Source organism: Meriones unguiculatus, chromosome 9 (assembly GCF_030254825.1).
Source record: "Meriones unguiculatus strain TT.TT164.6M chromosome 9, Bangor_MerUng_6.1, whole genome shotgun sequence".
NCBI lineage: Eukaryota > Metazoa > Chordata > Mammalia > Rodentia > Muridae > Meriones > Meriones unguiculatus.
This window is the reverse complement of record NC_083357.1, coordinates 51,177,701-51,205,641: the sequence shown is the minus strand read 5'-3', so window position 1 is coordinate 51,205,641 and position 27,941 is coordinate 51,177,701. Positions and strand designations below refer to the sequence as shown.

At 47.2% G+C, this 27,941-nt stretch overlaps 1 protein-coding gene and 2 long non-coding RNA genes across 3 annotated transcripts; 1 reads left to right on the top strand and 2 right to left on the bottom strand.

Annotated features, from left to right (window-relative positions):
- Positions 1-66: 66 nt before the first annotated feature.
- Positions 67-21,450, bottom strand: LOC132656438 (uncharacterized). The gene is made up of 4 exons (XR_009594193.1): positions 21,376-21,450; positions 19,729-19,896; positions 3,967-4,117; positions 67-1,390 (listed from the first exon to the last, which is right to left on the bottom strand). It is a non-coding gene; the product is annotated as an uncharacterized LOC132656438 (long non-coding RNA).
- Positions 16,646-18,332, bottom strand: LOC132656439 (uncharacterized). Its single transcript, XR_009594194.1, has 2 exons — positions 18,225-18,332; positions 16,646-17,431 (listed from the first exon to the last, which is right to left on the bottom strand). It is a non-coding gene; the product is annotated as an uncharacterized LOC132656439 (long non-coding RNA).
- LOC110556512 (dehydrogenase/reductase SDR family member 4) lies at positions 17,113-27,941 on the top strand. Its single transcript, XM_021650311.2, has 8 exons — positions 17,113-17,355; positions 18,271-18,448; positions 22,232-22,333; positions 24,604-24,674; positions 24,764-24,815; positions 25,078-25,212; positions 25,664-25,719; positions 27,390-27,941. The coding sequence occupies exons 1-8, from the start codon at positions 17,225-17,227 to the stop codon at positions 27,502-27,504; spliced, it is 840 nt and encodes a 279-aa protein (XP_021505986.1). The 5' UTR covers positions 17,113-17,224; the 3' UTR covers positions 27,505-27,941.

Sequence of the window (27,941 nt, the reverse complement as noted above, 5' to 3'; positions counted from 1 at the left end):
GAGGAGAGTGGAAGGAATGGGAGGGGACGAGAAGCGCAAGGAAGGAAGCCAAGTCTGTTTGTCTGATCAAGGCTTCATTTATTAGAAATTTTTACCCAACTTATATAGGGAGAAGGCAGGAAAGGGGGAAGGTAATTAGCTGCTGCAGGAGACAGGAAGAGTGCTTTCATGTGTTAAATAGGGTGCCTGCAAGATAACTTAGGGATGTTTTCTCAAGGATGCTCTAACAAACAGATGTCCTCACAGTCTCTCACCCATGAGTTAGGGTCCTAGATAGCTTTCACTAAATAGCTTTAGGTCTCCACTAAATGACCTTTACTCACTATTTGGCTTTGGCCTAGTACACACCTTTTGTCTCCACTAGATAGCTTTGACTCACTAATTGACTTAGGCTTCAGTAGATAGCTTTGGCTCCACTAGATAGCTTTGACTTTGGCTTCAGTAGATAGCTTTGTCTCCCAGCAACTTGCAACTTGCATCTTGGCAAGGTTATCAAGGTAGGTGAGGTTACCTGGCAAACTGATGCCTTCGATACCACTGTGTCTTGTAAATTTTTTGTTATTCAATAAAAATCCGACATTGCGCAAAGATGCAAACGTGTCCATCTGTGTTTCCAGCATGGTATACTCCCAACAGCCATCATGGCGTGCCCAGAGAAGAAAGCCATCCTAACATTCCTCCTCTTTCCTTTGACTCTTACCTTCTTCTTCTGACCCCTCTTCTGTGATGTTCTGTGAGCCTTGAAATATGATATGATATGATATGATATGATATGATCATTTTTTGCACATTGGGTAATTATGACACCTCAAGAGTCCCTTATTCTCAGTCATTTAAGTTGCGAATCTTTCCATGAGCACCCATCACCCGGGGTAAGTTTCCTTCCACAGCTCGGCCACGCAGCACCAATGTCCTACGGGCATAAGCACACATGCTAAAGGACAATTTGGCCCACGACGCATCACAGCACCTTAGTGAAACAAGGCAGTCGTTTCCACACTGGAGCAGCCCAGCTGCAGGGCTTTACCCTGCCTGGCACTATCAAGCCTTAAAGACAGCCAGAAAGTTGTTTGGCTACTGTCACTCACCAAGTTCACGGCTGAGCAAGCTCTCCCAGCAGCCTGCACAGCACTGTCCAGCGCTATGAGAGCCAGCCCGTGAGGAAAGGTTCCAGCTCAGTCCCACTCTGATTTTTCCATGCTCTGTAATTGGCACCCACGTCTTCAGCAATTCAGTCTTACCGTCTACTTCAGGCTTAGAGCAATAGTATTTTGTGTTTTTAGAAGCCTCAGGGTCAGGAACTGCTAGGGAAGTAGTCCACCCTGCCACTGAAATCTTCTTTTAACAGCCTGTTGCTTTGGAGCATGTCTTTCTCACCCATTCAGATACCCTTAAATTAAAATAAATAAATAAATAATAGTCTTACTGTTTTTCTAGATGCTTTTCCAAATCAGCAAACTACGCTAAGGTTAGTACTAAAACACCCGGGAAATGAAATAATCAGTTACCTGAGGAGTCGGGAGCTAACATAAAATGTTAGCAAGGACAGGTGCAACAGAGAAAGATTTCACCTCGAGCATCAGTTGTGTCTTTGGCAGGGAATGCTGGGTAGGGTAGCCTGGGAGGGAAGTACTGTCTTGTTTACCTTTCTATAAGCCTCAGTCATAGTCATTTTCCATCAGCCGTGTTCCCTCTGTACCCTGAGGAGCTGAAGTAGCCACGCATCTCCCAACTCTCGGTGGGACAGCATCAAGCTGTTTGACCCAAGGCCACGGGGGAACAGAGCTATGTTCTAGTCTGATCTGTGGTGTCTGGGACACTGCTGTGACAAAGGCAGCAGCACTTTCCTGAGCCACACCAGGCTGCTTCGAGAGCCCTGGACTGGGTGAACGATTTCCACCTTCAGCATATCCTTTTACAAAAAGAAGAAAGAAAATCGTGCACAGCTTACGCTGGGCACAGTGAATACCCTCTCCTGAGACAAGCTTAGTCTTTTGACTGCAAGGCTTGATCTGTCTGCTTGTTTATCTGTTTGTTTGTTTAACTTGTGCAGCAAACACTTTTAACAATGAAGAAGCTCCTCAGCCCCGCCACCTACTCTGTTTTTTTCAGTTCCGCTGTCTGTAAGCTGTTCTTCGGGCTTTTAAGTCCTCCAGTAGTGTACCAGCGCAGCGCCAGGCTTTCTGTCAATTCTCCCTTAGGAAGTCCGGCTCAACAGAAATCCTGCCACATTCGCCCTCGAGTAACTGGCAAACTCCTTTGTTCTGCCCTTCCCTCCTCTTCTTTGGATTGCTTTAGCATTTTTAGAACCTGATTCATATGCTGGTCTAATTCAGTCAGGGCCATCAAAGTGTCTCCTACATCATAAACACCTCCCACTTCGGGGGCTCAGCAAAGCCACTAAAGCCCCAGACCAGCACTGAGGTCCCTGCTGAATTTTCAACTCTCCAGTAAGCACAGCCACGTCTAGCCAAAAGCAAAAAACCAGGGATCAAACAGTGCCTCTCTTATGTTTAATTCTCTCAGTGGCGCCTGTCCTTCCCGTATTGTCCCTGATATTCGTGGGACCAAGTGTCCCTACCATCTTGAGTGAGCCAGTCACACTTTCTTGCACCAAGAGCATATCTCTTGGTGGAAGTCAGCCCTATTCCCGCATGAGTGGTCTCTCCCTTGCTGTGACTGCATTCCAGCACGAATAGCCACTGCTCCCTCATAACAGCTTCAACTTTCCTAGAAAACAATTTCCTGGAAGCCAGCACCGCAAATACCGTTCCTGAACATTCTGCTTTCACCACTAATGTGACCTCTCCCTGCTCAGTCCCCTGCAAGAGAAGCTCCTCTGACCAGCCTCTCTGAGAGGCTTCTCAGGTTTGTTCTGAAATAAACCTGTCCCCCGTGTAGTTGAGCAGCCTTTGCTTTGCTTTCTTCTCACACAGGCACCAGGGACGAATTTCCCTAGCATAACGTCAAGTTGCACCGCTTATGTCTGGAGGAGGCCTAAGTTGTTACAATAGTTCCTCTGCTTCCACACCCCTGGGGCTGACTCCCTCCTCCCCTACACCCCACAGCCTTGGAAGCAGGTCTGAGACAAGCTTTAGCTTGCTGTAAAGTCCTTCCCAACTGAAAGAGTTAAATGCACAACTGAAGTAGTTAAATGCACTTGCTATCATACTTTCTAGCACCCAGCCCTTGTCAAGTTTCCCGCCGTAATCCATTCTGAATCATGGATTTTTTTCCTTTTTTTTTTTTTTTTGTCTTTGTTTTGTTGTTGTTGTTGTGTATTGTTTTGTTTTTCAAGACCAGGTTTCTCTGTAGCCTTTGCTGTCCTGGAACAAACCAGGCTGACCTAAAACTCAGAGACCTGCCTGCTTCTGCCTCCCAAGTGCTAGGATCAAAGGTGTGTGCCACCACGGATCAGAGCTTCTATATCCTCTTCCTGTGGAATACAAGTTTTTAGATCCCAGAAAGGGCCTTTAACATGTAACTTATTGCATTCTTTTTCCTTATCAGGCACAGTCATAAGGAGCAGCAACACAGCCAGCCCATCCCGTTACCCCTTTTGTCCAATTTACCCAACAAACGAGGGGCTAACATGGAGGACAGCAGCTGGCCGTGTGTTATTTTCCTGCTGCAACTCCTCACTTACATAAGGAAATTCTCTTGGCTGCCTCCTCAGCCTCAGTTACATGTCTTATTACACAAGTTATCACACAACTGCCACAGTGGCTTGTCAAAAATCTCATGCCATGCATGCTACTCTGGGGGTGGGGGTGCTGCAGAGGGTTTCCTGGTCCTTCAACCATTTTTAGGGTTTCTCTCCGCACACCGCAGAGAGAAAGACAGTCACCGTGGGATGCAGAGAGAGAGAGAGAGCGCCTCAGAGGGCTCGTCCTTAACCACATGTCCTACTGCCATAGCAAATCTCGTACCACCGCTACCTTATCAATAAGACACACAGCCACTTACCACGTGGGGAAGGGTAGCCACTTGGGGGCTGCCGCCACTGATAATCCACTCTCGTGTGGTTCAGCCTCAAGGACCACGCAAGTGACTCCTCCAAATTCATCTCTGGTTATACCATGCCGTCTTGGGTGTCAGTCGGTTGTGTTGACTTTTCCTGGGGCGAGGTGAAGAGATATTTATTTACCCCACATAGATCACTGATTAGAAGTCCTCCAACTCACGATATGGCAAACCAACGGGTTTATTTTGGCAGGCAGAGTGTGAGTGAAGGGTTACCGTAGAGCCCCAAAACAGCTGTGTCACCTCCAAGTCCTACTCCATCGAGCATGACAACCTCATGGAAGCTGCGCCATAAAGAGCATTTTCCAGCTAACCTTCCGCTTTCTACATCCTCAGGCATCTGCCAAGATCGCTTGCAGCTGGAGCTGGCAGGAAGAAATAAAGGCTGGGCTCCCCTCCTTCCATGTACTGGACGGTGTCAATAGCCCCATTACTATTACCATAGACCTAAACACCTCTTATTGTCCTGCTCAGTTAGTGGCCATGGCTATTTGGCCACGGTGATCTCTACTCCAAAATAACCATCATGTTTTGCCCAAAGGGGGAAAAAAAGTTATGCCAGAAAAATTGTTCAAAAGTAGCGCCTCCTTGGGGCTGGAGAGATGGCTCAGAGGTTAAGAGCACTGTCTGCTCTTCCAGAGGCCCTGAGTTCAATTCCCAGCAACCACATGGTAGCTTCCAACCATCTATAATGCGATCTGGTGCCCTCTTCTGGTGTGTAGGCACACATGCACATGCAGGCAGAATACTGCATATACATACTAAATAAACAAATCTTTTAAAAAAAAAAACGTAGAGGGGTGTTTATTTGAAGACTCTGGATTTAAAGACACGGAAGTGCTACTGGGTGGCCAGAGAGCCCTACAAAACCCATAACCGGTCTTTGGGAGGCTTTCTAACTGCTTTTTGCATGTTCGAGACTCAGAAGATGCATATCAACTCAACACGGCGCATCTGAGCCAAGCAGTTAACCAGCCCCACCAGTTTCAACCAAAGAGGCTAACCCTATTTCATCTGAAGATAGCTGCCTCTGCAGGCTTCATCTTCCAGACCTGCGTCCACATAAAAGCACCCTTCCCTCCTTTACTCTCCCACTCCCCCTACCCAGCCCACTGAGCTCTGTGGGCAGGGAGAGAATGAAAGAGTGCGAAGAAGTTGATTATGAATAATGTCCACACTAATTACTTTTCTCTTGCTGTGGTAAAATATCATAACCAAAGGCAGCTTATGGGAGAAAGGGTTTATTTTGGTTTATGGCTCCAAAAGGTCAGAGTGTCATGATGGAGAGGCGTGGCTGCAGGAACAGGAAGTTGAGAGATCACCTCTTCAAACACAACCGTGAAGAAGAGACCTGGAAGTTGAGAGAGAAAACTCTCAAAGCCTGCCCCCTGTAACACACTTCCTTCAGAAAGGCTGGATCTTCTCAAGGTTCCAAAATATCCCCACAAACGACTGGAGAACAAGCGTTCAAATATCTGAAACTGAGAGGGGCATTTCTTACTCAAGCCACCACAGCGATTAAGTTTCATGGGATCAGGATCAAGCCGGGTCCTGGAGAAAGATTCCTCTCCTCCGCCCAGTGTCCTGTAAACAAGACAAGGTTGAACCTTCCTTGGGGAGAAAAAGGCAATGAAGGGTAGGAAAGGGGTGGGGATAAATTTCACTTAGTTGATCACTTCCGGGCAATTGTTTTCAAGATGTTTCATGGATGTGTCCTTTTTCCTCCACTAGATTGTAAATTCTCCAAGTGCAAGGACGAAGTTTATACCATTAATCTTTAATCTCCCATAGTGTTTAGCTCAGTGTTTCTCCTATAAACACTTAATCAGCATTCAGTTAGTTGATTAGTTACAGTCTGCTTTGGGGGAAAGTGTTATTTGCTTGTAATATTACACTGTAAGCTTTAAGCAAACACAGTATAAATATATATGTCTTAACTACTGTTCTTGAAGACACCATGATTAATATTGTACCCCATGTGCCAAGGATATCCCTCATATCCTACCCCCACTGTAGCTCATGAGAGCCGACATCCTGAGAGTTGGTCAGCAATATAGTCCTGGTCTAAGAGGCCTCATCACTCCTAGGATTAAGCAGAGCTTCCCCTGGGGAAAGATCCTGAAGTCACTTCTTACCAAAACTCCCAGGAACAGAAATAGATTATAGATAAAATAATAGGTGATAGATAAAAACCAGCCCTCCATTTTCCTTCCACCCTTCCTGCTCCCCAAGGTCACAGATGTCTCTCATCCTATCCCTGCATGCATGTGCCTGTATTACCCTATGAAGTCTCACCGACACTCAGGCCCGGTTACTCCCCACCAGCCATCGGCCCCCTTGCGGACTTCCTCAGCCTATGCCTAGAGTTTGCAACATGGCTGCCAGCATCTCTGGCATGGTCCTCCCACTCCTCTGTGTTCTCCAAACCTGAGTGATGTGACCGCTGGTTTCAGGCTGAGCCTAACAGAGTCCTAATCCCTGACAGGATTCTCAAAGGAGTCAGCCAAGAGATCGTGGCTTCAACGCCTTGGAGAGAGTTTTGTAATGAAAACTGGCTCCAACAACCCTAACTCAGTGGGCATTATTTAGTCTCAAAAGCCAATGAATTCAATTTTTTTGGCGGAGAATATGGCCTTTGAACGATAAGAAAAAGGTGTTTCCTACGCCAGGTGTACGGGCACACACTTTTAATCCTGGCACATGAGAGGCAGAGGCAGGTAGCTCTCTGAGTTTGAGGCCAGCCTGGTCTACAGAGCGAGTTCCAGAACAGCCAAGGCTACACAGAAAAACTCTGTCTCAAACAAAACAGCGCTTCTCACACACCTGCAGGAATAATCAGAAAGACAAGGTAAACGAGGAATCACACTGGTGACTGCTGCTGAAGGACCCTCAGCTAAAGAGGACAAGCACTGGAGCAGCCTTGGCCAGCACTCTCGGCCTTGCAGGTCTTGGACAGCATGTACTGGAATGGGACAGCATGTACTGGAACGACACCATAAGATAAGGAAGAACACAGAACAGTCTGAGCTCTGTCCTCCCTCCTAGAACAGGACGACCTTACACGCTTGGCTCAGAAGTTTCATAACCCCTTAGGATAATAAAGCACAGCTCCTTGTGCTTCCGGGGTCCCACGGGCAAGCCTCCATCCACTTGACAGCTTTCCTGAGCCCTGGCTACCAGCTCCTCATGGTTCCTAGGCTGCCACAGGTTCTCACTGTGTGCCCATAAATAAGAAAGTTACTTAGCCACACATACATCAGTATACTGTCTCATCAAACTAACGCTGGAGCAGCCAGGCTTGTACAAGATCCCTTGGAGCCCTGGTGGAAAGTGGCAAAATGTTTAGCATCCTGCCCTGGGATGGGAAACAGCCAAACAGAGTTCCCATCCAGGGTTTGGCACAGTACTTGGCTTACCAGAATCCTGAATGGTACTGACAAATAACCAGCCCACACAGCCATGCCCTGAGACAGTAACAGACTTTACATAGAGATTCTTAATTCACAGCACGTCCATCTTTGTTTGGCGAGCTCGGACCTGTCTCCCCTTCTCTTAGCCACCTCATCTCAGGTTTTCGTGTTCTCCTATGGAGTCCCATCGTGTGCTGACAAACAAGGACCTCACCCGACACCCGTGTGCCCTGTCCCTCTCTACACTCTGCCTCGCAGGTGTCACCTCCACGCTGGACTTTTGGATCAGGACTAAATGTAGAGCAATTCTGAACACCTCTCCACCCAAACCAAGCCGGGGCCCGGAACTGTGAGGTGACTGCCTGCCTGGTTGGAATCACAGCTCTGGCTAGGCTGTTGGGTAAGCTTCATCTTCCTGTTTCTGTGAGTCAGTCAACTCTCATTAGCTTCGTGCTACATTTATCAACTTTGGACAGCTATTTGGAGGCTTGACTGCCACAGAAGTTCAAAGACTACTGTGTCAAAGTGGATGGCGTTTTTTCAGGCTCTTGAATACATTTTATTCAATATATTTTTAAGTCACTTTACTCAAATAGGCAATAAGACCTGAGATCTGCTCTGCAGTTCTTTTTCTGGGGCACCCAGAAAGCTTTCCAGCTCAGTGAACTACACACAAATTGAAAGACGGTTTAAGGAGGTACAGGTATTGGCAGTTCTATTCTCACCTTTGGAGATAGCTTTTAAATATTTTGGCTTCTCAGTAGAAAATGAGAATTAAATAAGAACTAACGCACTCACACACATACACACACGTGCACAGACACATACATATTCAACAGCTGAAACAAAAGGGTCTGTGCTTTTGACCTTGAACTTAGCCTCAGAGAGAGAGAGAGAGGCATGGGAAAGTCACTTACCAGGAAGCATCCCAGATAGAGTGAGGTAATATGAGCAAAAGAGACAGTTCAGAGCCTTATCAAGCCAAGTCCCACAGGCCAAAGGCAAGAGTGAGTTTATGGGTCACACCTCCATGCCTACTCTGGGTACACACAGAGCTGGGCGTGTGCATATCACTACCATCAGCCAGTTAAGGGCCCAGGAGTCAGGCAAGTGACATCAGGGCCCAGGGGCTTCTAGCTCCTCTGCACCATCCAGGACCTGGTTTGGGGGAAGCACAGAAATAGGAAAGTGACCAGCAGAAGGAAGCAGCCCCTGCTGCAAGTGCCATGACCATGGCAGTGGATTGGTGTCCTCCAATTGGGCTTTTTATGATTGGCTGCCTTGGATTTTTTTTTTTTAAGATTTATTTATCTATTATTTATACAGTATTCTGTCTACATGTGAGCCAGTAGGTCAGAAGAGGGCATCATATTACATTATAGATGTTTATAAGCCACCATGTGGTTGCTGGGAATTGAACTCAGGACCTTTGGAAGAACAGCCAGTGCTCTTAATCTCTAAGCCATTTCTCCGGCCCCCTGCCTTAGATTTTAATCTCAGCCCAGCCGCTTACAGTTTTACATTAACCTACTTGAATTTTTTTCTTTCTTTCCTTTTATTTTTTTCTTTTCCTTTCTTTTGTTTGGGGAGGTTGTTTTTGGTTTTGTTTTGATTGTTTTTTTGAGACTGGGTTTCTCTGTGTAGCCTTGGCTGTCATGGACCTGCTTTGTAGACCAGGCTGGCCTCAAACTCAGAGACCCACCTGCCTCTGTCTCCTGAGTGCTGGGATTAAAGGTGTGTGCCACCACCACCCAGCTTTTCTCTACATTTTTAAAGCAGAATAAAAATATCGGAGCTGGAGAGATGGCTGCGTGGTTAAGAGCTTTTCAACAGAAGCCAGGTTCAAGTCCCACCACCCACGTGGCAGCTCACAACTGTAACTCCAGTTCCAGAGGATTTGACACCCTCACATAGATGCACATGCAGGCAAAACACCAATGCACATAAAATAAAAATAAGTTATTAAAAAATATATCAACTTTGTTTATTGTGGTGAACTTCTAAATGACACTGGTAGTTCTAGAAAAATAGATGCTCAATTTTCAGCTACTGTGAATAAAAGGATTCAACTCAGCTGGCAGAGTGCTTGGCCCTGGGCTCTCTCCCCAACACTGCCTACACCAGGCATGGTGACACAGCTGTCGACAGCACTCCGGTGAAGGCAGAAGGATGAGAAGTTCGAGATCACCCTTAGCTACATAGAGAATTCAAGGCCAGCCTGGGATTTTAAAGAGCAATACAAGAATGTGTGTTTGCTTCCTGTAATAGTTTGCTTTCTATTGCACAACCAAAAGAACTCTGGGGGAAAAAAGGGTTGTTTGGCTTACATGTCTCATTCACAATCGTTGAGGGATATCAGGACAAAAACTCAAACCAGACCAGAGGAAGAAACCATGCCGAAGAGCTGCTCGCCGCACGGCCTGCTCCCCGAGGCTGCCACCTGTCAGGGCGGCACTCCAGGCAGTGGGGTGGGCCCTCCCGCACTGGCAGTCATTGATCCCTCTTTTCAGGTGTCTGCAGTTTGTGTCAAGCCGACAGAACTTGCCAGCACACTTCCTCTTAACTGTGGTCCTGACACTGGAACACTCACAAAGGATGGAGTGAGTGGTCCCTCTCAGAAGCCTACGCAAGCATTTGCCTCGGCTCTGTCTTTGCTCTACCTCCTCCTCCTCCTAAGGCTGTTCAGAGTACAGGCTTCACCACGAATGCCCTTTTCATGAACTTTCGCCAGACCGCCCCAACTGACGTTGCCCTTATATTTTACTTCACGGCAATTTTACCACTCCCTTCCTTCATCTTCACGAGTTCTACCGAACCATAGACTAGGAAACATACAGACAAAGCCAACAGTGCCCAGAAAATGGATTAACCATTTGGGGGAGCCTGGATCTGTATTGTACATCATATGATGAAGGAATGAGTGTGTGTGTGTGTGTGTGTGTGTGTGTGTGTGTGTGTGTTCGAGTCTTGCTCCGTAACCCAAGCTGGCCTTAAATTTTCTTTTCTCCCGTTTCTGCTTAGTTTCAAGTGTGTACCACCATGCTTGGCCTGACCTCAAAATTCTTGGGTAAAAAAGTCTTTCTAAGCATGCCACAAACTCAGAAGACATAAAAGAAAAGTAATTTAAAAAAGAAAATCACATGAAATGAAAATGGAATAAATTTTAAAAAAACTAATAATATTTTCATATGTAAGAATTAAATGGCTAATACCATCTACAAAGGATTTATAAGAATAAGCAGTCTGTAAACAAGCCAGGCATAAGAATATACACCTTCAACTCCCACTGCTTGGGACACTGAGGCAGGAGGATCACTTGAGTCCAAGAGTTCAAGACCAGCCTGAACAACATAATGAGACCCTGTTTCAAAAGAAAGAACACAGCCATGTAAAGGTAGACGAATGATACAAACAGCTTATGAAAATAAATAATAAAAATATTATAAACATGTAAAATTTAATAAAGAAATGTGGGCAAAGCTCGAAAAAGAACATAGCCAAAGAATATGGATAAACTTTGTTTTGCATGAAGGAAAATGAATGTAATCATTGCTTTTATACAAACTGAAAATTTTAAAATGTTCGGTGAAACTGGGTGCTGTGAATTGCCCTCTGGGGTGGCTTCCTGGGCACAAGAACGTGTACAGCTTTTCTGGAGAATAGGTGACAGCTGACTGTAAAATGTCAGACTTTGTCCTGGATCTCCAGCTGTTTATGTGAGCTAAGTACAGGATTTTCTAGTGAAGTGCACAGGATTCTACTGCGACATCACAGGGACTGGAGAATTCCTGTGAACAACTGAGGTGGACTTCTGAGAAGCTCAGATCGGGAATGAAGGAATGAAGAGGAAGTGGTTCTACAGAATCATCGAGTCAGAGATTCCTAAGAGGTACAGACAAGTGCCGAGTCTCTCTCACACGTACATGGAAATGTGTGCAAAAATAAAAACCCTTGAGGTCTGTAGACCAGGTATCAGTATGGTCCCAGTGTCAACCTCTTAGTCTTGCTACTTTACTGCAGATGTTGCTGGGGCTGGCTGTCACTCCTGGAAGAGTCTGGAGGAAGAATATACAGGAGTCTATGTACAGGACTGTGTGTATCTATGATTACTTCCGAAGAGAGTCCTTCATGCCCACGCCATCTCTCTTGTGGTCCCGAGATAAAATCATATCTCATAGTAGGAAAGCACTCTCCTATGAAGTTACATCCCAGCCTTCTGCCCCTCTGCCTCTCTCTCTCTCTCTCTCTCTCTCTCTCTCTCTCTGTGTGTGTGTGTGTGTGTGTGTGTGTGTGTGTGTGTGTGTTACACATAGGGTTGGGTGTTAACTAGTGGAGGGGAGAGAGAGGTTGACACCAGGTGTCTTCTATCGATGGCCACGTTACTTTTGAGACAAGGTCTGTACTGAGCCTGGAGCTCACTGACTCCGAACTAGCTATCCCACAAACCCCTGGGCTCCAAGCCAGAGACCCAGGAATGTTTTTTTTTTTTTTAATTAAACATGGCTTCTGGGAATCTGAATTCAGGCCCTCATGCTTATGTGGCTTACTTGACTGACTCAGTGATTTTTTTTTTTTTTTTTTAGACACTTGTTCATTCATAAGCTGCCCAGGCAAAACTTGAACCCTTGAGTCTTCTACCACAGCCAAGCCAGTGGGATTACTGGCCTGTTTCTCTCTCTCTCTCTCTCTCTCTCTCTCTCTCAGCTCAGAGGGCTAAAGTATTGAAATAGTGTTGTCCGTGCAGTGAAACTGAACCGAGTAAGCACAGCACATTAATAGGGGGTGAGTGCCTTGTCCCCTCCGTCCCCAGGGAGCTCTTGCACGGATTAAAGGCAAGCCGGTTCTGCTGGAGAAATTTGATCTCCCCAACAGAGAGAAAGCATGGAGGTAGCTGGCTTTGTCCTCCAGCAAGGTCTGTGACCGGCTGATTTATTTGTACCAAAGGTATCTTATTCTGTTCCCAAATCACAGGAAGGCAGCTGACATTGCTTTGCATGATAACGTCAAACGTTATCTCCAGAGACGCCAGACTGGCCACCTCTAGGGAAATGCTTCCCCTTTAATGTGGCTTTAGATGGCAGTGTCCCTGAGAATTGCTACTAATTCTTGAAAGGGGTGTGTGTGCGCGTGTGTGTGTGTGTGTGTGTGTGTGTGTGTGTGTGTGTGTGTGTACATCTTAGGCTAGAAATCTAGTACATATTTGCAGTAAAATAGAATGCTTTAAGAAGAGGTTTTTTTTTTTTCCACATAGCATAAGAGGGATCTCCATGAAAATGCCCATGAAACCAGCTTCAGACTGCCAAAGCCTACCCCAGAATTCTCTGTATAGATCCTTCCTGGATAATTCAAACTGGCAGGAAATGCAGTGACAGGATCTTTGCTTCAGAATGCTCTGAAATCTCCACTTGGTGGGGAAAGGATAGACCTTTGGGATGATGCCCCGGCAGGTCTGCATCGTAAGACTTGAGAGGGTCGGAATGTAGTTCAGTTGGTAGAATGTTTGCCTACTGTGCACAAAGCCCTGGACTCAGTTCCCAGTGCTATATAAACCAAATATGCTGGTATGGGTCTGTAAGCCTATGGTGGTGGAGGCAGGAGGATCCAAGATCAAAGTCATCCTCAGTTACACAGCAAGTTCAAGGCCAGCCAGGAATGCATGAAACTGGGAGGGGGGATTTACAAAGGAAACACATGTATCTTCAGAAAAGGAGACACATGGCAGATGGTTCATTTAAGCAATCACTGTGAGAGGAGAAAGGAGAACAAGAATGGAGAAATATGGTTTCACCGCACATAGCTGCCAAGGGCCAGCCCACCCAGGGCCTCCGAAGTGAAGGTGGTTCTTTTTTTGCATTTTATTAATTATTATTATTTATTACAATTTATTCACTTTGTATCCCAGCTATGGTCCCCTCTCTGGTCCTCTCCCAATCCCACCATCTCTCCCTCCCTTTTCTCCCCCTATGCCGCTCTCCTAGTCCACTGATAGAGGAGGTTCTCCTCCCCTTCTATCTGACCCTAGCCTATCAAGTCTTATCAGGACTGGCTGTATTGTCTTCCTCTGTGGCCTGGCAAGGCTGCTCCCCCCAGGGGAGGTAATCAGAGAGCCTGCTGTTGAGTTCATGCCAGAGACAGCCCCTGCTCCCCTTACTAGGGATCCCACTTGGAGACTGAGTCTATGGGCTACATCTGAGCAAGGGTTTTAGATTCTCTCCATGCATGGTCCTTGGTTGGGTATCAGTCTCTGCAGGGCCCCCAGGGTCCACGGTTTTTTTGTCTTGGTTTTGGTTTTGGTTTTGGTTCTTTTGGTTCTGTTGCTCTCCTTTTGGAGCTCCTGTTCCCTCCAGATCTTTCTATCTCCCCCTTCTTTCATAAAATTCCATGCATTCTGCCCAAAGTTTGGCTATGAGTCTTAGCCTCTACTTTGATACCTTGATCAGTAGTCTTTCAGAGGCCCTCTGTGGTAGGCTCCTGTCCTGTTCCCTGTCTTCTGCTTCTGAAGTCTATTGCACTTGGCCTTCTGAATGAGGATTGAGCATCTTCAAGTATTTGTTTGTTTATTTATTTATTTATTACATATACTGTGTTCTACCGCCATATACACCTGCAGGCCAGAAGAGGGTACCAGATCTTGCTGGGAACTGAACTCAGGACCTTTGGAAGAGCAGCCAGTGCTCTTAACCTCTGAACCATCTCTCCAGACTGTGAAAGGGGTTCTTAAAGGAGCCATTGTTAAGCAGAAATTCGTCTCTGTAACGCTGTCTTGTTCAGTGACTCCCTAAGAATTCCGTCACCTCCCTTCAAAAGATGAAGTGGGCCTGAAGGAGTTAACAGCGGGCTGAATTCTCACTGCTCAATAGGATCCCACAGCTGAGCTCTGGGTCCTGCCCAAGAAGAATTGAGAACCACATCTTCAACACCAAATGCTGCCTGCCTCTCCACGTCTGCCACAGAAACCATCTGTGCAGGGCAGGAGAGAGCACAGTTCTGAAGACAAGGCTAGAAATCAGTTGTGACCGTAAGGGATCCAGTGGGAATTAATATTCAGATCCTACTTGGAAGAGGGGTGTTATCTGGTACTCTGTGAGGTGACTCATTCCACCTCCATATCATCAGTGGAGATCTTGGCCCAGTGCCAGTGTGAGGAGCAAAGGAGAAGACAGCTGGACAAGTGTGGCTGTCACCACCTTAGCCCTGCCCCAAAGCCTGCCCTTTGGCTCCCATATGGAAACCACACAAGGATCATAATCCTAGAGTTTCCAGGAGTGGCCAGTAGCAGAGTACAGAGACACTGACAACTGGACAACCCCACCCACAAACACAGAAAAGAAAGAACCCAGAGCACAAGGGGAAGAATCCCATGCTAGACCCATGAGAGCCTTCTATGGGAATTCCTGAAACAGACCCCAGAGAGACTGGATAGACGGTTGCCAGACAGCATCCCTAAAGAAGTGCCTGTGTGTAGGCCATGAGGAGAAAAAAAAAAATCAGAAACTTAGTTACACAAAAGCGCTATGAAATGGTACATAGGACAATATTTCACAAAATTAGTAACTCAGACCCTTAAGGAGGCAAGACTGTATCCATCTCTGGTAATTGTAGATCCATTCACTGTTTTGTTCTGGGGGAAATTATTTTGTTAGTAAAAGCTATGTTTGTTCATTTATAGTTTGTGATTGTTTATTTTTATTCACTGTTTATTTGTTTGTTTGTTCATTTGTTCTGTTTTTTGAAACAGGGATTCACTGTGTAGCCCTGGATAACCTCAGACTCTTGGTGATCCTCCTGTCTCTGCTTCTTAACAGCCAGGAAGACGGCGTGTCCCACCTCAACTAGCCATTTGGTGGTGGCTATGGTTGTTTAAAGCTAATTAGTCAGCAAAGTTTTAAAAATAAAATATCTCCTCTTAACACACGCATTCCTAGCTTTTGTTTAAAAATCCCATGGGATCCACAATCGCCACGGGCTCCCACCGCATCTGGGTATCTACCACAGAGCTTAAGCCACCAACGGGTTGAACCCGTCATACGGTCTGTGCATCTAGGGTGGTAGGTGAAACCACCTTTAAAAGAAAACAAGTCTTTAATCCCAGCACTCAGGTCAGCATCCATCAGCTCAAGGCTACGCTGGTCTACGTAATAAATTCCAGACAAGCTAGGGCTACACAGTGAGACAGTCTCTACAAGCAAAGAAAGAAAAAGAAAAAAAGGAAAAGCCCATCAAAACTGATTAAATCATTTCAAATGAAATTTTACTGTCATCAGTTTAAAACACTTGATCCAGACTGCAAATACATGTGCACAAAACATAAGATGAATGTATGTCTGAGGCAGTTCGACTGTAATACTGTTTGAAATGGCAAAGGCCTGGAAGCCACTAAAGCGCTCATCAGTAGGGGACTGGCTAAATATTCCATTTTACAGACGATCCACACAGCAGGACCTGTACAGCTATTTTTAAAAGTAAGGAATACAGTAGCTCTATTATGTAACACTCACTACATTCCCCAGGAATGTATTTTAAGAAGTGAAAGAAGAGGTAAAATAAAGCAAAAAAAAAAGAACAGTCTGAAGGATGGGGCGTGTAGTGTCATTCCGCTTGTAGGAACAATTTTTTTAACCTGTGTGGGTGTTTCGGCTGCATGGGTACCTAGGTTCCATGCGCATGTCTGAGCCCTTCGGAGGCCAGAAAAGGGCAGCAGATGCAGCAGCTCCCCTGAGACTGCAGTTGCAGACAGCTCGTGAGTTGTCATGAGGGTGCTGGGAATTGAACCCAGGTCCTCTGGAAGAGCAGCAAGTGCCCTTCACTGAGGAGCCGCCGCTCCAGGCCCGGGGAGAAGGAATTTTAAAGAGACAAAGAAATGCATTTAAATGTGGAGAGAACTGAGATGGATGCATAAAGCCAAAATATGTGGAAAGCCGGATAAATCAGCAAAGGAAAGAATAACTTCTATTTTTCTTTATTTTGTAATGATTTTATTTTTATTTTTATTTTTATTTTTATTTTTTTTGTGCATTGGTGCTGTCCCTGCATGTGGATTACCTCGCACTGCAGTTCTAGACAGTCGTGAGCTGCCGTGTGGGTGCTGGGAAGTGAGCCCAAGTTTTCTGGAAAACAACCAGTGCTCTTTAGCCACCCTGAGCCATCTCTTTAGCCCTTAATTTCTACTTTTCACACCTTCCCATCCCTTTTAAAAATCATGACACATATAGTTATAATTTAAATAATAGGTATTTTAATGATTAAAACAAAAAATGGGTCTAAGTTTAAAAAACAAAACAAATCATGTAGCTCATGTGCAGAGTGTAAGACCCTGGAGCTCGGGGTCTGGGGCTTCTTCAGTGAGCACTTAAGCAAATGAGTTACCGGCGCAGCCCCACCTATAAACCTCAGGCATTTTTTGAAGGAAATTTTATGTAGAGTTTAAGGAAGCAGAACAAAATAAATAAAAGGAGATAAAGCTTCGAAGCTTCCTCCACCTCAGCTCTCCCCTCACCCCACCCCAAAATAAGTGGGCCAGCAGACTTGTGAGGAGCCGCTGGAGCAGTGAAAAGCCCGGATTCCTGTAGAGGAGGTGTGGGCGGTCCCGAAAAAAACTTGGACTGAAAACTTGACGGGTGTTCCAGGAAGGGGCGCCGGGCGCCGGCAGGGAGCACTCGCGAGCGCAGCGGCTCTCCTCGCCCTGGGAGCAGCTCCTGGAAGTGGGGCTGTCTGAAGAGGTAGGACCATCCCACTCAGCCGGGCCCCTGCCCTTTGAACTGTTACCTCTCCCAGCTCACGTGGCCCGAACTATGCACAAAGCGAGACCGCTGCTGGGTGGCTGGACTCTACCCTGGAAATCGGTGAGGATGGCCAGCTCCGGGATGACTCGCCACAACCCGCTCGCGAATAAGGTGGCCCTGGTGACAGCCTCCACCGACGGGTGAGTACCCAGAGCCAGTCCCATCCAGAAACAAGCATTCTTCAACAACTGGACTCTTGTCCTCAGGCCTCAAATGCTGCCAAAGTCCCGTCCGGGGGAGAAAAAGGAAACCCACATAGTGAACCTGAAATCGCTCTGAACACCTGACCTGGCCCTGCCACTGGCCAGCCCTTGTGTGGCTTCTGCTTTCGGCTTTGTGACAGCTCTGCGAGTGGACCCAGGTCCCCATGCTTCTGGGCCGCTGGGCTGCCCCAATCGACAGCTCCACCTAGAGTCTGGGAAGACCAAAACAATCCCAGCGTCTTCACCCCTTACCTAGATCCTGTGCCCAGATCTTTACTTAGGTCTGTATATTTTGACCACCGTGCCCAGCCTGGCTCACCCACCGCTCTTAACTAATCTGTTTTTTCACAGGACTTTGCTAGACAAAAGTTCCTTGAAAACCTAAAACACAGATGTATTTGAAAAGCTAACGTCTGGCAATTATAAAATAAGTAATTGATATTTACATTCTGAGCCATGCTTTTCCATAAAGGCCCTCAATGATAAAAAAAAAAAAAAAAAAAAGATATAACTTTGAGGTTGTAGTGTGGTAAGAGAGATTTTTGGGGATAGGAGCTCCTTCCAGCAAGGGTCTCAAACCACTGCCATGCTTTCTCTCCCCTCTGACCCAACTGGACATAGGTACAATAGCCAGGCCCGTGGTAGGGGATGTCAGGTCCTGGGAACGGGGGTAAGATCATAATAAAATGGTCTGAGCTTATCCTTCTGTCTCCACTGTTAAGTCTACCTAATAGGAATATGTGAAGCTCAGATACACGGAGCACGAGAGCTCAAAGTGTGAGTCCAGGGCCCGTGTGTGCGCTCACCATTTTTCCCTTCTGTAGAGGCCTTGACGGTATATCTCTTTTGCAGGATTGGCTTTGCCATCGCCCGGCGCCTGGCCCAGGATGGGGCCCACGTGGTCGTCAGCAGCCGGAAACAGCAGAATGTGGACCGCGCGGTGGCCACGCTACAGGGGGAGGGGCTGAGCGTGACTGGCATCGTGTGCCATGTGGGGAAGGCGGAGGACCGGGAAAGGCTGGTGACCACGGTGAGCAGGAGAGATGTGGGCCTGGGCTAAGAGGTGGCGGGCGGAAGGGAGGCAGCCTGTGCCTTCACGCCTGATTTCTGAGACAGCCCTGGTGAGATGCAGCCCAGGGCTGACCCCCGCCACCGGTACTAACGCCGGAGCTAGCCCACCAGTGAGTAGGGCAGGGAGACTGCTTGTCAGTGCGGGCGGCTGTGGAGACCAGGAGAGTCTTGAATCTCTAGCGCTGGAGTGACAGGTGGTTATGAGCCACCTGCTGTGAGTGCCGGGGGGGGGGGGGGGGGGGGGCTGAGCTGGGTGCTGTATGAGAAAATGCAGCCTCTTCGCTGCTGAGCCCTCTCACCGATTCCTCACCAACACATTTTTACCGCGTTCCCTTTTCTGCTATGACTGGGAACAACCAGGTTCTTCCAGCCAGAGACACAAAAGCCACGCTGGTCCTTCAACCTTGCGTGATCCCTGAGACAGCCCCCTGAAAATGAGTGGTCCTGGTTCCCTGGTATGGCTAATAAATGCTCTCCTGTTCTTTGGCTTATAGGGCTCATAGACTCTTGTAAGAGGCAGTTCACCATGTTTCACTCACCTACTATGAGCCAGTTCTTGTGTTCAGAACCTTATGCTGTTTTGTTGTTGTCACTGTTGGTGTTGGTTTGGTTTGGTTCTTTGAGGTACGATCTTTTGCTAGAGCTAGGGTGGTATGGAATTCACTTCATAGCCTGGTCTAGCCATGAACTCCGCTTGCCCAATGCTAGAAGTACAAGGGTGAGCCATCTCCCCCAGGCAAGGACTGTTCTCCCAATATTTAGAGTCGGGGTCACATGGCTGAGGACACCTTGTCAGCCAGAAAGGGAGGGAGGATCTGTGATTCAACCCAGGCCCACCCTTCTTTCAGTGCCTGCCTGCTACCAGGCACTTCCCCCATTCCTGTAATGCCAAGCTTTATGTGCCCAAATAGACTTCAATCTAAGCCCGTGTCAGGCGTGACACTTAGCACCAGTCTCCTGCACAAAAGGTGTGTCTTCCCCCAAGGTTCGGTGGCTACACCACTCCCCCAAAATCCAAAGGAGGACCCACCAGAACAGAGAAGGTACAGCCCGGACAAACACATCAGATAGCTCTGCGGTCAAGCCCTGAGCCATGCACGAGTTCCTGTCAAAATCCTATGGGGTGGGAAGGCCTGAAAGATGGTTCAGCCATTAAATATCTTTCTCTGCAAACAAGAGGACTGAGGCTAAGACACCCCCCTAGGACCACATAAACACCAGGTGTGTCTGGGGGCTCACCTGGAATGCCAGTCTCAGAAGACGAAGATGGGTACCCAGAGCAAACTCTGGATTTTGATTGACAGATGTTGACTCAAAAGAAGAGAGTGGAATAGCAACCAAAGACAGTTCCTGACATTGACCTCAGGCCTCCACACACAGGTGCACCTGTGTGAACATGTGAATACACTGAAAAAGAAGAAAAGCCTTATCAGGAAAACCTCCCCTGCCCCCCCCCCCAGCAAGCCCACTTAGCAGCTCCTGCAGCCCTGGCTCTGATGTGGAGCTTGAGTTAGACCATGAGGAATGGGCGGTAACAGGCAGCTAGGACAAGGATGGAGCTCCAGGGACCCCGATGAATGAGCAAACAGCCAAGGGCCAAAGGGAAGAGGGGAGCTCTATCAGACCTCAGCCCAGAGCGAGGACTGTGGCAAGTGGGCCCCCTGGGTGGGGTTCAAGGGCTTCCACAGATTCCCAAAAGAGTGTCCGTGGTTGCATAGCAAATGGAACCATCTTGGAGCATAAACATGTGCACAGACACATACATTTAAAAAAAATTTTTTAAAAACAGCTGTTTGGAAGTCTGTACAACAGATGTCAGGGTGAAGAGTAATGGGGTGACAGTCAGCAGTTTGGGGTGTTCTCCTGCGTCAGCCGTTACCCTGCAGTGAGAAAAGCTGCTCCCAAAGGCGGTTGCTCCCACTCGGCCTCCCGCTTGGCACCACAGTTCAACAGTGGTGAGGCAAGCAGGACTCCCACTCGGTAATACTTTGTTTTAACTAAGTAGCTGTCGAGACAGACAAGTCCAAAGCACATTAGCACGGTGATCAGACAGTTTAGAGCAGTCGTCAACATGGTCTTCTCTCATTTGGCATTTTAGGGGGTTGGATTTATTAGGTTGAGGTTTGGGGTTTTGAGACAGGGTCTTGTTCTATAACTCAGACTAGCCTCAAGCCTGTGATCCTTTTGCTTCAGCTTCGCTGGAGTTGGGATCACAAGCATAGACTGTCAGACCCCATTTCTCGTGAACTTTTATGGTTCTGTGATGGCCAGTCAACACCCAGCCGTCTCCTCTGTCTGTGCTGACAGGCCTGACAAGGGAAGGAGACAGAAGCCAGAGGAGGGCAAACACACTCTGCCTCAGCCGGCTTGCGTCTCCCCTTCCCAGACATGCCCAGAGCATGCCACACGTCACTTTCCTTCTGTTCTGTTCTTGCCAGTCCCACGCCATCAGACTTTCTGCACAGCTCGAAGGCAGGTGACTGAGACTTTGGGCTGCGACACCGAAGCTTAGGGTGTGTGAGCAGTCATGGTTTTAGAGGCGTCTGTGACTTTAAATTTTTGTTAAATGAACACGTTGACAGCCTGGGTATTCCTCTAACAGCGTAGAAACAACTGAGCTTAGCACCTAGTTAGCGAGAATAATTAGTTAACAGTAGAAGCTGGCAGATGGTGCGCATTGTTAATGACACCCCCTCCTTTGCCAAATTGGAGGCACAAAGTTGATTGAGGGCCCATTACATGCTATTTGCCCAAGGCTACAAAATTGCCAGGTCTGGGCAAATACAAAGCCTGTCTTGAAGGTGGCTTCTAACTCCCGACAATGCATGTTGTTGTTGCTGTCATTGGCATGGTCTCTCAGGCCTTCACCACCTACTAGCAACTTACTGAGAAGGTGCGATATCTCCTTTCTTGGCTTTCTCAGTCTAAGCCTCAGTCTCTGCCTTGCCTCTTCTGTATTTCTGAGCCAAAGAGAGAAAGAAAAATGGCGTCAAAGCAGAGTGTGAAACTGCTTCAAAGCCAGACTAGCGTCTTCACCAGCACAGCACTTTTGCACAGCTGCTTTCATAAAGGTCCCACCTGGCTCACAGAAGGCTCCTAGGGATCAGCTCTCGCTAGAGTTGGAGTGTGACCTCAGTTCAGCCACCACTCTGTACCCTGATGGGGGAGGAAATCCCTTTACCTCTCCCAAACACCAAAGGAGTGGGCCTTCCTGCCTTTGGATGCCCCCCTCAGAACGATTATTGAGTTACACCCTTGAAAATGGAACTTCCTCTGACCTACATGTCATCACTTCCACGGTGAGGAAGTTGGGCTAGAGCGATTCTTTCTCAGGATCACTCTTCATTCAGGTATGAGTGAACAGGCTGGCTTTGAGGTCGTGGTAACACATTCAAGGAAAATGGGCAGTAGGCACTACAGGAAATGGGCTTGGGGCTCAAGAGGAGGTCTGGAAATAGATTTGAGGTGAGAGGTGAAGACATAAGAATGAAGGAGCTCACAGAAGGGAAGTGTAAGGAAAAAGAAACAAAGGGTCAGAGATGCCCTTCAAACAAGAGGCATCTTGGGAGAAGCACGGAAATAATAGCTTCAAATGTCAGCAGAGCTTATGGTGGCTTTAGAGAGAACACGCTTCCAGAAAAGACATTTGACAACTGCTCCTGAGAAGAAATTCCGTATCAACATTGATGAATGCACTCCCTCCCTTAGCTGCAGCCCTGACTCACACCTTCTTCCTCTCTAGGCTGTGAAGCTTCATCAAGGGATTGACATCCTGGTCTCCAATGCTGCTGTCAACCCCTTTTATGGAAGTCTAATGGATGTCACAGAGGAGGTGTGGGACAAGGTGAGAGATGAAAGCAGCAGGGGGCTGGCCTCCATCTGGCCTGTAGAATGCCTTCTTCCAGAGCATGTGTGAAGGGCGCCCCCCGTTGTGGACTTGGTAAAGCGTGTGTGAGGGTGTCCTGCTCTTCTCTCTCACCTCTGCTTTTCTCTAGCTGTGTCTATTGTCATTTGCCCTGTGCTAGCCACCTCTGCTTCTTTTCCCCACCTCTCTACCCTAGGCTGCTCACCCACACTCTTCTTCTGGTTTATTTCCAGCAAAAACATGGCAGCTAAGAGGCCAATAACCGCTACGCTTGAACTTATCCACCCACCCATCCCCTTTTCAACTGTTGGGAAAGAATGCTTTTTCATTAGTTGGGAGTGTTAATAGCTGCTGTTGACTAAAATACCAATTTTGGTGAAATTACTAAAGCTGGTGCTTTACAGCATATGGCCGTTGGCTATAACCTATCCTTTTCTCTTCCTAACATCACTTCTAGGAAAAGTCTAGGTGTCTAAAGGGCACTGGGATGCTGATTTTCAGCCAAACACTTTTTGTCACATCATATTCATATTGTATTTCGCCCCTCTATATACCCTTTAACGATAAAACTTTAATTGCAGTATTTGTCTTTGTCTTTGTTTTCTTTTAGGGGAGGGGTGGGAAGAGGGCTTACTGAGACAGGGTTTCTCTCTGTAGCCTTGGCTGCCCTGGACTCGCTTTGGAGACCAGGCTGGCCTCAAACTCACAAAGATTGGCCTGCCTCTGCCTCCACAAGTGCTGGGATTACAGGCATGTGCCACTGCACCCAGGTATTTTAAAGTCACAATACAGCAAACTCAGATACAGTAGTTGGTCTTTGACTGTACTCTGGATTTGTTTGGTTGGTTGCTGTTGTTGTATATCTTGTTGAATAGCCCAGGCTGGCCTTAAACTAGCAATCCTCCTACCTCAGCCTCTTAAATGCTAGGATTTGGGACATGTGTCACCTTGCCTGGATCTGGAATCTTTTATTTAAAAGAAAGCCAAATGTTGAGACACACACTTGTCACCCCAGTATTTGGGAGGCTGAGACAGGAAGATCATTGGAAATCTGAGGCCATCATGGGCTATAGGTGAGTTCAAGGCTAGCCTAGACTATGTACTATAAAACCCTGTCTCTAAAAAAGGGAGATGAGGGACAGAAGGAAAAAATTCGAAGAACTGAGGAAAGTTTTTTACTCAAGTTTTTACGGATGCTATAGTATATAAAATTCTATCACTGCTACAGTTCTTGAGTATAAGAATAGATTGTGACTATGCAAAAGAAAATTCTTATTCTTTGGGAAAGAACCCACTTCAAAGCTGTCATAGCTCATGAGCCTATAACCGACACTGCATAGGCTGGTAGAGACAGGCAGATCCCCAGAGCAAGAGTTGCTCTTGGGTGACATGAGCATGGTGACAGATACCTGAAATCCCAGCACAAAGAAGGCTGAAGCAGGAGAGCTGCCATGAGGTCAAGGCCAGCCTGGGCTACATAGTGAGTTCTAGGATATCCTGGGCTATGGAGTGAGAAAACAAAGCTGTACAGGTATGTGAAGAGGTCACATCAGTCAAAAAGTAAAAAACTTGAATCCAGGTAAGGGATGCTGGACAGTCATGTACTTCTATCTCAAATGTTTAGTGAAGTTAGCATGGGGACACAGAAAGCAAACAACCTACCACTTAGAACAAGGTAACAAGGTCATACATTTCAATTGTAAATTTGTGATACGGGAATTTCAATGGAAGCATTCACCCCAGCTTCCCCAGAAATGCTCCCTCATTATTCCACTTTCTGATAAATACCCATCCAGACAGTCCATCCTGGAGGTCCTCCCACTGCGTAAGGGCAGAGGCCAAGGAAATAACAGAACCCCAGATGTCTCGGGTTGGGCTACACATTCCCTGAGAAACCCAGCCCACTATCGTGTAGGTCCAGGCCGTGGCCCAATTCCAAGTTCTCTCTACTTGGAAAAAATATAAAACTCCAGCTCGAGACCAAAGCAAGCATCCCTGAGAGGTCCAGCTGATTTCGGACAGGATGGGCAAAGGAGAGGTGAGCAGGCTTCATTCTGTCTCACCTTACCTGATGCACCGTCATCTATCTGAGCGAGCTATGACAGTCACCCACCTAACCTTGAACACTAAATTGTCCCATTGTTAGGTCAACCTGTGATCCCTATCAACTCTACTAGGCATTTCCAGGGAACCTATGTGAGTCCCGGGCCCTTTCTCATGTTCTTATGTTCTGTTTCTGTTGCCTTCAGATTCTGAGCATTAATGTGAAGGCTACAGCCATGATGATAAAAGCAGTGGTGCCAGAGATGGAGAAACAAGGGTACTGATACAGAGAGGAAGTGTGGGGGAGATGGGGCCCGCAGGGGCAGTGGTCTTTATGCTGTGAGAGTCACTCTCTTTCCTTTTCAGGGGTGGCTCGGTGGTGATTGTGGGTTCCATAGCAGGCTTCACCAGATTTCCTGTGAGTACCTACCACTCCTACCTGCCCTCCATCCTACACCATCCATTCCTCCAACTGCCCAAACAAGTATTTTAGCATCATTCTACCAAGTCCTCTCCCACAAAGGAGACAGCTTGCTTCCATGCGACCACAGGCGGTTTCTGACTGTGAACCCTCCCTTTTTGGTGCCTTTTTGGTGGTGGTGTTCCCACCCTTGTTGTGCAGTTAAGAATAAAGAATTACTTGCAAACTAATAAACTAACTCAACTCTCTTCTTCCCTAGTTTCTGGGCCCTTACAATGTTAGTAAAACAGCTCTGTTGGGTCTTACTAAGAACTTTGCACCTGAGTTGGCCTCCAAGAACATTCGAGTGAACTGCTTGGCACCTGGACTCATCAAGACTCGTTTCAGCAGCATGGTGAGAAGGAAGAACATTGTACCCCCAGGTCCCTTGGGGGGATGGGGAAGCTCGGTACCCGAGTCCTGAACCCCCATCCACCCCATCCCTGATGCCTGTGCTTTTTCGTATCCCGTCTCCTCCCCAGACACTTTCCCTGGGCCAGACTCCCACGTACTCCTTTCCTACTGGGCGCTACCAAGTGAGGTAGAGCCAGGAGTTCAGACTGGACCCATATTGTATCCTGTCTCCTAAAGTGGATGAGAATTGAGGGTATCTAGCAAGATGCCTGAATATGACCTAAAAACGATGATGTAGAGGCCAGTGGTGGAGAGAGCAGGAAGTGAAGAAGCAACAAGACATGAAAATTTGAACCCTTCCTCCCAGTTGCTGTAGGGACAGGCAGTTCCTTCCCTTCTCCTCCCTTGATTTCTTCTTCTTGCACATAAAAAGATTTCCATTCTTCCTGCAGTTTTGGGAGGACAAATCAAAAGAGGACATCATAAAAGAACTCATGCATATTACAAGGTAAGCAGTTGTGGGTGAAGGTTAGTGTGGATAGACCGAAGGCTCTCCTCTGGCCCTCAGCCCCACAGCTGGCTCACCATGCTCCTTCTAGACATCACAGGTTCATAGACCCTTCACTCTGGGGACCTGACCAAGGGCACTGCTTCCACTGCCAAGGTGCCAGAGTTGGTGCAAGGCAGAACTCTCATTCACTGTCTACCTGGCATCTGGGAGACCAGAACCCAGAAGACAATGGCATTGCCAAAGCTCACACTGATGACACTACAACCTAAGTAAAGTCAATGAGAAACTTTACCAAAGCCCTGACTCGGCCTGAGGGAATTGCTCGCTTCCCCATCAGGCTGGCTGAGCTACACAAACATTCTTGCTAGATCTCCATCACTCCAGGTTCCCTGACTCTCCCTGCCTTCCGGCTTCTCTGGCTTGAAACGTCAAGGACAAATGCTGGCAGTGTCTATCTCTTTACCACTCCAAACATTCCATACTTCCTCAAAGTCAAGCCAAAGTTGGGCATGAGCTGTTTAGGTTTAGTTCACAGTATTGCCATCCTAGAGACCCCGGTGAGTGGTCTAAGTCAAAGTTTCTCGATCCTGGCTGCATGTTTGAGTCGTCTTGGGGCCTCTGGCAAGTGCAGTTGGTTATGTATGGCACACTCCCAGGGACTCTGCTTTAATTGGCCCATGGTAGAAGTTGCACTTTTTTTTTTCCTTTTCTTTCTTTTCTTTTTATTAAGCCTCCCAAGTATCTACCCTGTGCAGCTAGGTTGGAGACACACTAGTCTAGCCACTGACACTGTCACCTCGAGAACATACAGGATCACAATACAAACAATGTGATTTAGCACACTCTTATAAAAACAAGATTTCTCTGTGTAACTTTGGCTGTCCTGTAACTTACTCTGTAGGCCAGGCTGGTCTGGAACTCAGAGGTCTGCCTGCCTCTGCCAAGTGCTAGAATTAAAGTTGTAGACCACCACCGCCCAGCTTCAAATCTAGTTCTAAAAGAACAAAAAATTTCTGAAAGGGATCTGTATGTTATCCTGTGCAAATGAAATAACTTGACTAGGCCATTTACTGTCAATGAAGACTCTGACACTTGAATAGCAAATATATATATATATTCACACACATGTTGAAATAATTTCTTTTAAAACAAAATAATTGTTCACCATTTTATTGGTCTGACTTTGCATTCTGGTATCTAAAAACAGTGTTTCTATATTTAAATATAACATGGTTTTATACAGGGTACAATATTTATGTTTCTGTAAATTATAACCACATAATCATAACCACCCTATTTATAACAGGCAAAAAAGCTGTACACTGGTTCTGAAAAATGACCTAATAATTTTTAATATGTATGGGTGTTTTGCCTGTGTGTATGTCTGTGTGTCACATTTGTTCCTTATGCCTCTGCCCCTGTAGGGCAGAAGAAGGCATCACATGCCCGTGGAACTGGAGTTTTTAACCTTTGGGGGCTGCCCGTGTGTGTGCTGGGACTTAAACCTGGGTCCTTTGGAAGAGCAGCTGGCCAATAAATGCTCTTAACGCTGAGCATTCTCATCAGCTGCCACCTGATAATTCTTAAGCAAATGTCACGCCCTGTGGGCCAGATGAGAGAGGCTGGCCTGTCTGACATTTGCTCTGTCCTTGTTTCCTGTCTCCCAGGTTAGGCGAGCCAGAGGAATGCGCCGGCATAGTTTCCTTCTTGTGCTCTAAAGATGCCAGCTACATCAACGGCGAGACAGTAGTGGTCGGGGGAGGAACCCCTTCTCGCCTCTGAGGACCTGGAGACAGCCTACCAGGGCAGTGGTTAACTCCAGCTGGTGTGGGAGGGGGGGCTGGGGGGGTGCTGTCCACCTTTCCTCTGTGACACTTCCTTGGCACTGCCTAACGTCTTGTTCACCTCACAAAAATCAGCTCTGCACAGTGATGAGTTCCTGCTTTCCCTGTAGACAGAGTGTAGTCAGATGAATATCTCTGCTGTTGCTATGGCCTTGGAAAAGGCTTTGGGGATGGGGCGGGGAGGCGGGGCGGGGGTAGGTAGTAGAAAGGTGGGGGGTGCTGAGAAGGCTGTGACTACCTTAGTGAGGACCAAGTCCCCCTCACCCCTGTCCCTGGAGAATTTGAGCAGAGATAGAAGGGACCTGGAGTGGAAGGAACAGGGATGGAAATGAACAGTTTGCAAATAGGGTACCAATAAAATGAAGATGATCTGAA